This window comes from Manduca sexta, chromosome 8 (assembly GCF_014839805.1).
Source record: "Manduca sexta isolate Smith_Timp_Sample1 chromosome 8, JHU_Msex_v1.0, whole genome shotgun sequence".
Lineage (NCBI taxonomy): Eukaryota > Metazoa > Arthropoda > Insecta > Lepidoptera > Sphingidae > Manduca > Manduca sexta.
This window is the reverse complement of record NC_051122.1, coordinates 8,767,534-8,782,154: the sequence shown is the minus strand read 5'-3', so window position 1 is coordinate 8,782,154 and position 14,621 is coordinate 8,767,534. Positions and strand designations below refer to the sequence as shown.

The 14,621-nt window shown below is 38.8% G+C and overlaps 2 protein-coding genes across 10 annotated transcripts in view; one reads left to right on the top strand and one right to left on the bottom strand.

The window, feature by feature from the left end:
- The first annotated feature begins 437 nt into the window (after positions 1 to 437).
- On the top strand, positions 438 to 5,516 carry LOC115440119 (polyubiquitin-A). The gene is given in 11 exon segments (XM_030164298.2): positions 438 to 574; positions 824 to 2,986; positions 2,989 to 3,213; positions 3,216 to 3,443; positions 3,446 to 3,895; positions 3,898 to 4,122; positions 4,125 to 4,349; positions 4,352 to 4,804; positions 4,807 to 5,031; positions 5,034 to 5,347; positions 5,349 to 5,516. Coding segments are annotated over 10 exon segments (4,560 nt in total). The 5' UTR covers positions 438 to 574; positions 824 to 828; the 3' UTR covers positions 5,406 to 5,516.
- Positions 5,517 to 6,486: 970 nt separating this feature from the next.
- Positions 6,487 to 14,621, bottom strand: part of LOC115440065 (endophilin-A) — a 53,608-nt gene continuing 45,473 nt past the window's right edge. For 7 of the 9 annotated variants that reach the window (XM_030164208.2, XM_030164210.2, XM_030164214.2 and 4 more), the window contains 4 exons: positions 14,266 to 14,369; positions 13,714 to 14,003; positions 10,205 to 10,326; positions 6,487 to 9,519 (listed from right to left, as the gene is read on the bottom strand). In XM_030164208.2, coding sequence (XP_030020068.1) covers positions 9,394 to 9,519; positions 10,205 to 10,326; positions 13,714 to 14,003; positions 14,266 to 14,369 — 642 coding nt within the window. In that variant the 3' untranslated portion in view covers positions 6,487 to 9,393. Of the gene's footprint in view, positions 9,520 to 10,204; positions 10,327 to 11,718; positions 11,812 to 13,713; positions 14,004 to 14,265; positions 14,370 to 14,621 lie in introns of all 9 variants that reach the window. The other 2 variants (XM_030164216.2, XM_030164217.2) reach the window with 2 other exon arrangements.

The following is a 14,621-nucleotide window of genomic DNA, read 5'->3' as shown; positions in this document are numbered from 1 at the left end:
CGACTAATAATGTAATGATCAATTACAAACATCACTAGTTCAACGATGAACGCAGAATGCTGAATGTCTGTTTGAATTTTGTTAACAGGGTTCCAAACTTAGGGGTTTTCCCTCTAAATTTAGGGGGAGTGGGAGGGAATGAATGAAATGGGATTTTTTTAGACCGTAACATTTTAGGACTCTTATAAGGATCTTTTTGTTTTTTTATTTAGTTATTCGATTCAATTTACTTATTAACCTAATGATCGAGTGAGATTAAATAAATAATTTATTGTAGGTCTTTGTTCATTTATATAGTTGAATTTCCTTAATATTTGATGTAAAACCTACAATTTTAAGTTTCTATGATACCCAAATACATATATTTGAAAAATCAGAAGATTTTTTTAGGGTCTTCTAAGTAATTTTCCCATTTTTGGGGGTTTCTCAACCTACCAAGCGGTAAATATATTTGGAAATTGGTAACATGCAAATTTTTATTTGTCATTCAATTCAAGAGTATTGACTAGCATTAGACGTGTTGCGTTTTATTAGATTGTATATTTTTAATTATTGCCGATAAGAAAATATATTGGTGAGTTTATATTCCTTCCTACAATATAGTTTTCATATCAACATTCTTTTTAATTATATTTGAGTCTATTTGGTGCACTTAGTTTTTTTTTTCGCCTATAGATTTACACAACTGAGCACCGACGCCATTTTGTGATCGCGAACTTTCTTTGTTCTTTGTCTTACATTCGCAGTATAACTTCATGACCATTAGGAACCAAATTTACAGTTAATACTTTAACCATAAAAAGCATTTTTTGATCTATTCCAGATAAGATGCAGATTTTCGTAAAAACCTTGACTGGTAAAACCATCACTCTCGAAGTTGAGCCGTCAGACACTATTGAGAACGTCAAAGCTAAAATTCAAGATAAGGAAGGTATTCCCCCAGATCAGCAGCGACTGATCTTTGCTGGAAAGCAATTAGAAGACGGCCGCACCCTCTCAGATTATAACATCCAGAAGGAGTCAACTCTTCACCTGGTGCTCCGTCTGCGCGGTGGTATGCAGATCTTTGTCAAGACCCTTACTGGCAAAACAATCACCCTTGAGGTTGAGCCTTCAGACACTATTGAAAATGTAAAGGCCAAGATCCAAGACAAAGAAGGCATTCCCCCAGACCAACAGCGTTTGATCTTCGCCGGCAAACAGCTTGAGGATGGCCGTACCCTTTCCGACTACAACATCCAGAAGGAGTCAACTCTTCACCTGGTGCTCCGTCTTCGTGGTGGTATGCAGATCTTTGTCAAAACCCTCACAGGTAAAACCATCACCCTTGAGGTTGAGCCTTCAGACACTATCGAGAATGTTAAGGCAAAGATCCAAGACAAAGAAGGCATTCCCCCAGACCAGCAGCGATTGATCTTTGCCGGCAAACAGCTTGAGGATGGCCGCACCCTTTCTGATTACAACATTCAAAAGGAATCCACCCTGCACTTGGTACTTCGTCTGCGTGGTGGTATGCAGATCTTCGTTAAAACTCTCACTGGAAAAACTATTACACTGGAAGTGGAACCATCTGACACTATTGAGAATGTAAAGGCTAAGATCCAAGACAAGGAGGGCATTCCCCCAGACCAGCAGCGATTGATCTTCGCCGGCAAACAGCTCGAGGATGGCCGCACCCTTTCTGATTACAACATACAAAAGGAATCAACTCTTCACCTGGTGCTCCGTCTTCGTGGTGGTATGCAGATCTTCGTTAAAACTCTCACTGGAAAAACAATTACACTGGAAGTGGAACCATCTGACACTATTGAAAATGTAAAGGCTAAGATCCAAGACAAGGAGGGTATTCCCCCAGACCAGCAGCGATTGATCTTCGCCGGCAAACAGCTCGAGGATGGCCGCACCCTTTCTGATTACAACATTCAAAAGGAATCCACCCTGCACTTGGTACTTCGTCTGCGTGGTGGTATGCAGATCTTCGTTAAAACTCTCACTGGAAAAACAATTACACTGGAAGTGGAACCATCTGACACTATTGAGAATGTAAAGGCAAAGATCCAAGACAAAGAAGGCATTCCCCCAGACCAGCAGCGATTGATCTTCGCCGGCAAACAGCTTGAGGATGGCCGCACCCTTTCAGACTACAACATCCAGAAAGAGTCAACTCTTCACCTGGTGCTCCGTCTGCGTGGTGGTATGCAGATCTTTGTCAAGACCCTTACTGGCAAAACTATTACTCTTGAAGTTGAGCCTTCTGACACCATTGAGAATGTAAAGGCAAAGATCCAAGACAAAGAAGGCATTCCCCCAGACCAGCAGCGATTGATCTTCGCCGGCAAACAGCTTGAGGATGGCCGCACCCTTTCAGACTACAACATCCAGAAAGAGTCAACTCTTCACCTGGTGCTCCGTCTGCGTGGTGGTATGCAGATCTTTGTCAAGACCCTTACTGGCAAAACTATTACTCTTGAAGTTGAGCCTTCTGACACCATTGAGAATGTAAAGGCAAAGATCCAAGACAAAGAAGGCATTCCCCCAGACCAGCAGCGATTGATCTTCGCTGGCAAACAGCTTGAGGATGGCCGCACCCTTTCCGACTACAACATCCAGAAGGAGTCTACTCTTCACCTGGTGCTCCGTCTGCGTGGTGGTATGCAGATCTTTGTCAAGACCCTTACTGGCAAAACTATTACTCTTGAAGTTGAGCCTTCTGACACCATTGAGAATGTAAAGGCAAAGATCCAAGACAAAGAAGGCATTCCCCCAGACCAGCAGCGATTGATCTTCGCCGGCAAACAGCTTGAGGATGGCCGCACCCTTTCAGACTACAACATCCAGAAAGAGTCAACTCTTCACCTGGTGCTCCGTCTGCGTGGTGGTATGCAGATCTTTGTCAAGACCCTTACTGGCAAAACTATTACTCTTGAAGTTGAGCCTTCTGACACCATTGAGAATGTAAAGGCAAAGATCCAAGACAAAGAAGGCATTCCCCAGACCAGCAGCGATTGATCTTCGCCGGCAAACAGCTTGAGGATGGCCGCACCCTTTCAGACTACAACATCCAGAAAGAGTCAACTCTTCACCTGGTGCTCCGTCTGCGTGGTGGTATGCAGATCTTTGTCAAGACCCTTACTGGCAAAACTATTACTCTTGAAGTTGAGCCTTCTGACACCATTGAGAATGTAAAGGCAAAGATCCAAGACAAAGAAGGGATTCCCCAGACCAGCAGCGATTGATCTTCGCTGGCAAACAGCTTGAGGATGGCCGCACCCTTTCCGACTACAACATCCAGAAGGAGTCTACTCTTCACCTGGTGCTCCGTCTGCGTGGTGGTATGCAGATCTTTGTCAAGACCCTTACTGGCAAAACTATTACTCTTGAAGTTGAGCCTTCTGACACCATTGAGAATGTAAAGGCAAAAATCCAAGACAAAGAAGGCATTCCCCAGACCAGCAGCGATTGATCTTCGCCGGCAAACAGCTTGAGGATGGCCGCACCCTTTCCGACTACAACATCCAGAAGGAGTCTACTCTTCACCTGGTGCTCCGTCTGCGTGGTGGTATGCAGATCTTTGTCAAGACCCTTACTGGCAAAACTATTACTCTTGAAGTTGAGCCTTCTGACACCATTGAGAATGTAAAGGCAAAGATCCAAGACAAAGAAGGCATTCCCCCAGACCAGCAGCGATTGATCTTCGCTGGCAAACAGCTTGAGGATGGCCGCACCCTTTCCGACTACAACATCCAGAAGGAGTCTACTCTTCACCTGGTGCTCCGTCTGCGTGGTGGTATGCAGATCTTTGTCAAGACCCTTACTGGCAAAACTATTACTCTTGAAGTTGAGCCTTCTGACACCATTGAGAATGTAAAGGCAAAGATCCAAGACAAAGAAGGCATTCCCCAGACCAGCAGCGATTGATCTTCGCCGGCAAACAGCTTGAGGATGGCCGCACCCTTTCAGACTACAACATCCAGAAAGAGTCAACTCTTCACCTGGTGCTCCGTCTGCGTGGTGGTATGCAGATCTTTGTCAAGACCCTTACTGGCAAAACTATTACTCTTGAAGTTGAGCCTTCTGACACCATTGAGAATGTAAAGGCAAAGATCCAAGACAAGGAGGGCATTCCCCAGACCAGCAGCGATTGATCTTCGCCGGCAAACAGCTTGAGGATGGCCGCACCCTTTCAGACTACAACATCCAGAAAGAGTCAACTCTTCACCTGGTGCTCCGTCTGCGTGGTGGTATGCAGATCTTTGTCAAGACCCTTACTGGCAAAACTATTACTCTTGAAGTTGAGCCTTCTGACACCATTGAGAATGTAAAGGCAAAGATCCAAGACAAAGAAGGCATTCCCCAGACCAGCAGCGATTGATCTTCGCTGGCAAACAGCTTGAGGATGGCCGCACCCTTTCCGACTACAACATCCAGAAGGAGTCTACTCTTCACCTGGTGCTCCGTCTGCGTGGTGGTATGCAGATCTTTGTCAAGACCCTTACTGGCAAAACTATTACTCTTGAAGTTGAGCCTTCTGACACCATTGAGAATGTAAAGGCAAAAATCCAAGACAAAGAAGGCATTCCCCCAGACCAGCAGCGATTGATCTTCGCCGGCAAACAGCTTGAGGATGGCCGCACCCTTTCCGACTACAACATCCAGAAGGAGTCTACTCTTCACCTGGTGCTCCGTCTGCGTGGTGGTATGCAGATCTTTGTCAAGACCCTTACTGGCAAAACTATTACTCTTGAAGTTGAGCCTTCTGACACCATTGAGAATGTAAAGGCAAAGATCCAAGACAAAGAAGGCATTCCCCAGACCAGCAGCGATTGATCTTCGCTGGCAAACAGCTTGAGGATGGCCGCACCCTTTCCGACTACAACATCCAGAAGGAGTCTACTCTTCACCTGGTGCTCCGTCTGCGTGGTGGTATGCAGATCTTTGTCAAGACCCTTACTGGCAAAACTATTACTCTTGAAGTTGAGCCTTCTGACACCATTGAGAATGTAAAGGCAAAAATCCAAGACAAAGAAGGCATTCCCCAGACCAGCAGCGATTGATCTTCGCCGGCAAACAGCTTGAGGATGGCCGCACCCTTTCCGACTACAACATCCAGAAGGAGTCTACTCTTCACCTGGTGCTCCGTCTGCGTGGTGGTATGCAGATCTTTGTCAAGACCCTTACTGGCAAAACTATTACTCTTGAAGTTGAGCCTTCTGACACCATTGAGAATGTAAAGGCAAAGATCCAAGATAAAGAAGGCATTCCCCCAGACCAGCAGCGATTGATCTTCGCCGGCAAACAGCTCGAGGATGGCCGCACCCTCTCCGACTACAACATCCAGAAGGAGTCTACTCTTCACCTGGTGCTTCGTCTTCGCGGTGGAAATTAGAAGTTCAATTTCAAAATAGTTGCATAATAATATGTACTGTAACTATTAATTAATTTTCACATCATTCCAGTTACAATCTCCACGCTTGCAATATTATTTTGCCTTTTATCAATAAATAGCTTCTATCTGACTAATTGTTTTATTATGCCTTCATTTTACACAAAAAGTTATGCCCAACTGGTGTTTTATCAGGTATAGAGTGACACTAAACATTTTAAGGATAACATTATTTTCATATTTATTTTTCCAACACAAACAGTACCAACCTACAAAAGCTTTTAAATTAGAAGATGACTTCATTTTTGAAAACTTCTTGATATACTTAACAGTATAAGTATATACGTAGCTAAGTTATAGGAACACTGGAAATGTTAGTATGATTAAGTTTTTGCAACCTACTTTACATGAATTTCGGTGGTATTATTAGTAGGTTATCATTTCTTTTTGTAGTCCTTTGTATTTTTTGGGACGTTTGCTTCTGGGGGTCAGTTATTTTTCGCAATTTGCCGTAGTTGCCATTTTTTTATATTACCAATCCTACTTAATAGAGTTTTACTAATATTATTTTATTTTACTATAATACATATTGCTATTGTAAATAGCAGTTTGTGAAATTTTTTGGACGTAAGTTAAAAGTAAACTCAGAAACATCTGAAAGGATTTGGACGAAATATGGCAGACTTAGAACATATTATTATCGTGAATTAACTCAGGCTACTTTATATGCCGGTGACTCGCTCCCATAGGAAATAATACAATTTGAATAGATAGCGCTGGGATCGTGTAGTTGGCGCTATGGATATGCAGTGGTTGAGGTACTTTTTTTTAGCGGGAACGGCTATTAACGGGGGCGAAGCCGCAAGTAATACCTTGTCAATGGTGAATCAGAGTGGTGATTACTTACTTAGCTATTGATCTATTACAGACAAATTAAGGTTGTAGGTGAAGTTAACATTTTCAAGCCCACATCAATACTATTATATAAAGCTGAAGAATTTGTTTGTTTGTTTGAACGCGCTAATCTCTGGAACTACCAGTCCAAACTGAAAAAATCTTTTTGTGTTGGATAGCCCTTTGTTATAGAAATAAAACATCCAATGTTTAATTAACATTTTATTAGGAGGCGAAAACGAGCAATAAGTTTTGGGATAAATTTTAATACAAATCAATAATATTTGCATTACATTTGGTAAATCGTCAAGTTAATCTATGAAATTACAGTATTTAAGATTACAGTAACATGAACGAGAAATACGTTGTAACCGACATGTATTCGCACCATCAGTAAACATTATCAGAGCCAATACATTCATTATATCTTAGTATCAATAAGGTATATACTACACTGGCGTGTTATACAACTTTAATTAGCTTCGCTTGTCTCTTGACGCCTCTAGGAGTAACGTCTCGATAATGTTTGAACAAGCAAATTGCTCTCCTCAATAACCATTTACACATAGTAAAGCAACGTTAACATTCAAGAAGTCACTAATAGACGGGCTCCACTCTTCCAACAAGATATTACAGATATATGAAGCAATTAGAATTAAACACAACAACAGTAAAATCCAACGATACACATTGTTCACGATCGATTTAGAATGAACGTGCACAGTGAGGTGTGGAGTGTTCCTCGACGGCGCGAGTCCGTACTGCAGAAGTGAGAACGCACCACATTGAACTATACACCATCGTAACATTTAGGATTATTTTCTCAAAATACTTACATTAAGAGACACTTGAAGATAGAACAATTAATTTATGAACTTACATACAACTAACATTAGATCTAGGTATTGTCTTTTGTATGCCAGAAACGTGATACAATGGGGTCCGTTTACATTAAGACGAAGATGCGATGATTTTATATGAAATAATGTTCATAATTACTGCAACATCAATATTAGACCACATGAAACATGACGACGATTCAAATCTTAGCTACCGAGTGCACATTTGAGTACACACAAAATGATTACTAACAAACGGAGGCCTTTGTTATTACAACGAATTCATATTTTTGGTATAAATCATGCATTGAAATATAAAATGCAAGGTCTCGGTAAATAACTTAATTATTATTATGCAAAAACATGAATACTTAACATAATTATGGAAATAAACATATTTTACCTATTGTAAATTTCAACACGGATAGCTGTACGGAAAACATTATAATTACGGTTATCAAAATGACATTACAATACGAATACTATTAACCTGCCATATACATCAAACAGAGACGCCACGTGTCCTGGCAAGATTTTAACAATTCTGACACCTTTAACCACCAAACTATATACGGATAATATACGTTACATTGTATACATTCACCATTCAGATAAATTATTACCCGCAAGATATAACTATAAAATCTAATCTCATACTTTAACTAGTTACATCGTAATCCTAATAAATATTATGTCTTGTCCCTTTTGATTGGGGGTGATAAACGATCGAATCAACACATACAATACAGAAATAACTATACACATTGCAGAATATCTAGAAAAATATATATGCAATTAACTAATATACACACTTGGTTCAAAATATCACTTCACTGTAACGCTGCCTGGAGACACCGATCCTCTTATGCGATCCTAGTAGTAGCGTTTCTTCATTTTACTTTTTCTAATCGTGAAAACTTGCTTAATAAGTATGTAAACACGGCAAAACCAAGCAAACATTAATAATTTAATTGTGTAATCATTGATGGATATTATACAATAAATTTGTAAATATATGACGACTAATTTTTAATAGTAGACTAATGTCTGTACGTAAAGGCAATTAGTCATCAGAATCATTAATGATTTCGTTTATTGTGCATATGCAGTAATCTCTAATCAACTATATTTAAGCAGATATAAAAGATTTAACATTTTATACATGTCAATTGATGTATGTATTTTGTAGGCTAATGGACCGTTACTTGCAAGTTTCCACATTTAGAAATTTTACATAGGTCTGTAATTGGAGAGATCTAGTTGACCTCTCTAGTACCTCATCACACGCGTGTTTGAAGCGACGCGAACAAGCGCAAACTCTTGTATCTAAATACAATTCAGTGACGCGTTTAGACGTCAGACGTCACGTATGCGTCACACGTCGTTTCTCGGGTAACTGGAGAAGTGGTGTGTCATAAAATGCTAAACCAATACTAACTAAATTAATACAAAATTAATAGCTATTTGCTCCCAACTAACCCAATTCATAACTTTCTAAATTAGTCATAATGTAAAATGGCAACTTGATTTACAATAATAAATCTATCAAATAATTCTAAAATTATGTCTTTCCGCATTAATAGAATAAAAACTATAATTTCATGAAACTTATAGAATATGCGAATAAAAATCGCAGCACAGATGATATTACCGAAATTAATTAAAAAAATACAATTAAAATCGATATAATCATTTTTAATTCATGCCTTGTATGTGTATGTGTTGCCGTCTTTGGTATAAAAATAACGAACTCACTAATATAAAGTTGTACAAAAACAACGTCCATGCTGCGAGAAAAAATTGAGTATTTAAAATAAATCGGAAGACGATTTATAAAATATCGAAATCTGTATTCATAATAAATTCATTTTATAATTTTTAAGTTACGGATAAAGGGATAAAAATATTTATTATTACTCTTACATTGAGCTTTTGACACAGTAATAGATTCAAACACATAAACTTCTACATAATACTGCGTAACACATACGAGATGTTTTGGATGGGAGGGTGTAACACTACTGTATTTATGTTCGAATCATATTGAGCACTGTACGATGTCTTAGATAAAACAAGTCAGAATTCAAGTCACAATAATTAACATTAACGAAAGCAAAATACTAATTATATCGACATCAATATCCTTAGACAAAAAACAGTATTACGTCTTATATTATTCAGCAATCGTTTTCAATAATGCGATTGTGCGTAAGTGCATTTGGTGTATGAATAAGTGGTGTTACACCGTGGGATGGTCGAGTGACGTGTGGTGCGGGATTACATGTTCGGTAACGGCACGGTCACTTGCACGTAGCTGATCGGGAAGTAGCCGGACTTGCCGTTCAGAGAGCCCTCGAACCAGTTCTCGTCCACTTTGCTGATCAGGGTGATCACGTCGTTCTCCTGAAATTTAAATAATACGTTAATACAGACTGACTGGCTCGGTGTCGTACTTGTAGTGCATGCGCGGTACGACAGCGCTTTGAGGTCCTGGGTTCGAATTCCGGGTCGGGTAAAGTGATATTTGGCTTTTTCTGTTCAGTATCAGCCCGGAGTCTGAAATTTGAGCCCGATATGGCGATAGGCTCGCCCCTATCACATCATGGGACGAAACACATTTGGCGAAAAGTGGGTGCCCTGATTGCGCCTCTGCATATCTCTTCGGGATTAAATGCGTGATGATGTGTGTATGTATGTGTGTTATTACAGAAAACAGGCACGGATGAACAATGGGGGTGGGCGCGTATGTATAAATTCGACCAAAGTGTATAGAAGAATTGTAACACATGTAAGCCAATAGATTACAAAAGATCCCAATAGATTTTGGGTAAAACATTGCTGAGGGAAATTAGAAGTTCAACTGAGCTTTATCACAGTGTTACTATGAATACGAGACTATACCGCCTTCACAGCCACCACTGCCACTACTGTAAGCCAGAATCGACAGGGGCACGCAGTTTATGAAACCGTCTATGGAAGCACTAGTTTACCCGCAACGAAATTAATCAAAATAGACGGATAGGGAATATTGGAAATATATTTCATAAATAATCAGTTATAGAAAGACTGAATAATCAGTTATACTAACCTTGAATCCCAATTCGCCCTGATTCTCTGGTTCGAAATCATAGAGTGCGGTGCAACATGGCGCCTTGTTTGGCACCATCGGTGTTCGCGCAGGAGACTTAACCGGCGACGGCAGGGGCGATGCTGCACAATTAAATGCTTTAGTAGATTAGGTCTATAATAATATGCAGGTACAGTAAATACTACACAGTTACAGGTTAAGTATTGAGAGAAATTTTTCAAGTCTTCAGCCACTATTTTGCGGCATCTCAACTTTATATTGTATGTGCTGTATTGTTTACAAAACATACCTTTTGAATTCAGATATTATCATGATTACATTTGATATGCGAATAATTATTATTTAATGATAATCGACAATCAAAATGTTTATACATCAAAGTGCCAATTGACTAAAAAAAAATTGACAATGTTTATGTGAAATCGCTATAATAAAACATTGCATATTATGTGTAGTATTTACTGTATCATCTAAACTAATAAAACTAACTAAAACATCAAACGGACACGTAAAAACAAAAATTGTATGAGATGATTTGCGGAATGTACCAATATTAATGGCTTATTTAAACAAGGCGTGATAGCACGAGTAATCTGGATATACCCGATTATTAGTCGGCTTACAAGTTCGACACATTCGTCGCGAGTGCAATTCGCATTAATTTCCCATGCTACAAAGTCGTTATTAAAGTACCCACATTAGAAACTCGAATCACCGAAATGAATACGGTTCGTTTTGACGCGCTTTTATTCAAATCTAGTTTCAGACTAGTTGCTGGCAACACGCGGGGTTTGTCGCAACCATAATTTTAAGACGACAGCTTATGGGGTAGACCATGTGTGATTCATGGTAGGCCATCACGCATCGTTTATCTGCACCATTACAGTTTTATTGTTTTACGAAAAACATTGAATTTTTAAAGCGTTCGATCATTCTAAAACGATTGACTTTTCACGTTATATTTTCCGTTTAATTCTAAATTCTCTGTCAATGATAACATTAAATCGTTGATGAACAAATTTAGTCCAGAAAAATTAGAATTAATATAATGGATTATATGTTTTTAATATACCTATTAATGAACTATATAAGTAAACAAATATTTCAAACTATAACCTTGTAAAGTCTACTCTTTCTGGACCGCTTATGGAACTGTTCATAAAAGCCAAGCTATTTAATAAAGAATTCGTGACTGATTCTTGACACATACATGCACAGCGTATGACAAACGAAATGATGAAACGCTTGAAATCAATGAAGGCGACATCACACAACACACAAAAACACGGAGAAACAAAACGAAGTGAAGAAAGATACATAGGTCGTGTACACTACGGTGTTGATTGTACGAGTGTAAAACGGGTTCGTATTGTGAATTAACGATTTACATCATACTTTAATTTGTCTAGTTATTATTGAAATATAAATATTAATAAACTCGTTACGTAAACTTCCATCAGCACACATTTTTAGTAAGTGCGTTAGAACGTGGCTGTGAGTGTGTGGTGTGTTACCGTTGTTGGAGCGCTGGCCGGCGCTGCCCGAGCCCGGGAACAGTTCCAAGTTGGAGGGCGGCTTGTGCTCCGGGGAGCCGGCGTGCGAGCCGCCTTATCCGCGAAGCAAACAACAAACAACCCAAACTCAGACATACACACATCTATTTCTACTGACGCCGTAACGGCATATTTTTGGATCTACACGTTCTAATCGCATTATTACGTAGTATTATATATATATTTTTTTATATTTGGTGTCACGGATACCTGGAACGAATTAATGAGGGTCCAATTTCAATGTTTTTAAATGTTGTAGTTCTCTGCAACTGGATACCCGACTATGACTTTAAAACAATATAAAATTTGCCATTTTCATACTTAATCGTAAGATCAATTATATCACAAACTTGTAATCCCAACTTTGTATTATGATTTATAATATTCAATTCTAAATACAGACAAACCCTATAAATTAAATTTACATAATAAAAAACGGAAACATACTATGAAAATATCACACATTTTTAACTACCTAACTCAATATTTAGGCAATTTTCTGGAGAAAACAAATTTTTAATAGACAACACAAATAAAATACGTATACGTTATTATTTACGCCTGTCACCTACACTAACAACTGTGTGGAATGTTATGTGCATGTCGATTCTAATGGTCGTCTGTAAAAGGTTAAACATCGAACATTTCCAAAGTAAATAAATAACACCGAATATCAACTACAGAAGAAAAAGGAAGGTCACAATATTATTACATACAATTTTGATACGTAATAAAGATAACATTTAGAAAATACTACATGCAAAGAATGAACGTTTGGGGCTCGTCCATAAATAACGTGGATCGATTTTAATTGAATTCAATGACATTTCAATTCGAGGTTACATTGTGTTCATATATTTTTTAGCTATCGTAATTTATGGACTATTAACAATACTTTTGTAAACAAAATATTTTTAGGTAATTTCTTTCGTTACTTCTTTGCAGGTAGTATTTATATTGACATAAATAATCAATCTGACGTATTAGGATAGAAAGGGGAGGGGACAAGGATGTTCGGCAACCTGTAAATAATTTCTGTACAGTTCGCACCACCGACTTTGCAACAGTGCATGTGACAATTCTGGTTAAAACAAAATATAACAAGCTAAAATTAAAATACATTAATTATCTATTCACATACTTACAAACTTAGTAAATTTGAAATTCGTATTAGTAACACCTATTGCTGCTTACAAACACAAGAACACCCGTTAAAAGCCTAACTTTTAGACACATTTCTTTTTACAAGTGTACAAAATACTAGAAATCATCTAATACCCTTCAGTTTATTTACAAAAGGAATAAGGTTTCTTTGGAAGATAAATCACATCAGATACATTTTAGTAAGAGTTTACATTCGATTAATCACATTTAGAGCATACTTTAGGACTTAGACTTCATACGTGAAAAAATCTAAGCTGGGATTAAATCGAGATTTAAAAAAACATTTTGTGAATTTATGCCTCAAGGCAAATGCCAGATTTATATGTAAATATCGAGTTAATTGAAACCTCAGTTGATTTGTTGTGAGTGCGTTTGGATGACTGTTAATTAGAATGAGTGTTGTTACCACCACCCGTCCACCACCAAGTGCTGTGTAACCAGTGTGAAGCGTGCTTTATGGACGCACCTTTGTATTGTGAACACATGAAACGCTGCAATTTGACTATGGAATGCATTTATTATTTTTTTAAATTAATAATTTTGAATGTTAGATATTAATTGAATTATTACAAGATTTTTTTATTTTCGTTATAACACTTTCTTATTGACATTTACAAATTAAAAAAAGAACATAATTATAATTTTACTAACGTTATTCGATTACGCGTGGGCCTGGACTGTTTTAAAAAAAAAAGGAAATAAAAAGATATTGCCTGTGAAACTGATCCCCTTGCAATCCATAACCAAACCGTACAGAAAAAGAAAACACCCAGCAAATAAAACCCGAATCACCTGTCCACGGATCCCTTCCATTGAGCTGTGAGCGTGGCGCCGGGTGGGGTTTGAACCCGGGCGCGGGCCTGGTTTGGGGCTTGCTCTGTGCCTCCCACGCCTTGAACGGGTCGGTAGTGCTGAGGTCGCCGACGGAGGAGGAGGGGGGAATGTGCTGGCGGGGACGGGAGAGGCTCTGGGTGGAACCGTACCGCCTACCATGGTTCAAGTCATGGATGCCCTCGATGTGGAGGTCGGCTAGGGTCTTCGGTACGAACTCCATCTTTGGACGACTCACTGCTTCTTCTTTCCTGGAATATTAAAGTAAGTTTAACAGCCGTTAGTGACAAACTATTCGGCAGTAACACACCGCCACTGTAGCTCCTCTAATCCATGCCGCAGTAGTACAAATTTTATGAGAGTAGTGAAGCTCGGAATATCTAGTAGCACTGATCTAACATAGATCTAGTCCTAGCCCTTAACAATAGTGAAAATAATCCACTTGTGCTGACGTAACAATGCTATTAATGTTATAGAATTGTATTGAACTAAATAATATCATTTTCTACTTACTTCTCCATGAGAGTGGACACGAGTCCTTTCAGGATCTCCGTGCATTGCTGGTGGTACTCGAGCAGACCCTCCGCGAAGAAACTCAGCTGCGCCACTTGCTCTACCTGCAAGTAGAATAGTACTTAAAATGTTATTCTTAGTAAGTTTTATTTTAGTTATAATTTTTTCGTTAATTTCAAAGACGTCTTGAATACCAATTCATCAGCATAGATATATATTTTTTCATTCTGCCGTAGCAAAGTGACCAAATCACATCTAATGTTAGAGGTACAGAATAATTAAAAATTAAGTGGACTAACGATAGGTCTTGCGTCTCTCAATAGTGGTCATCATTATGAAGGCTTGCTGTACTGTAT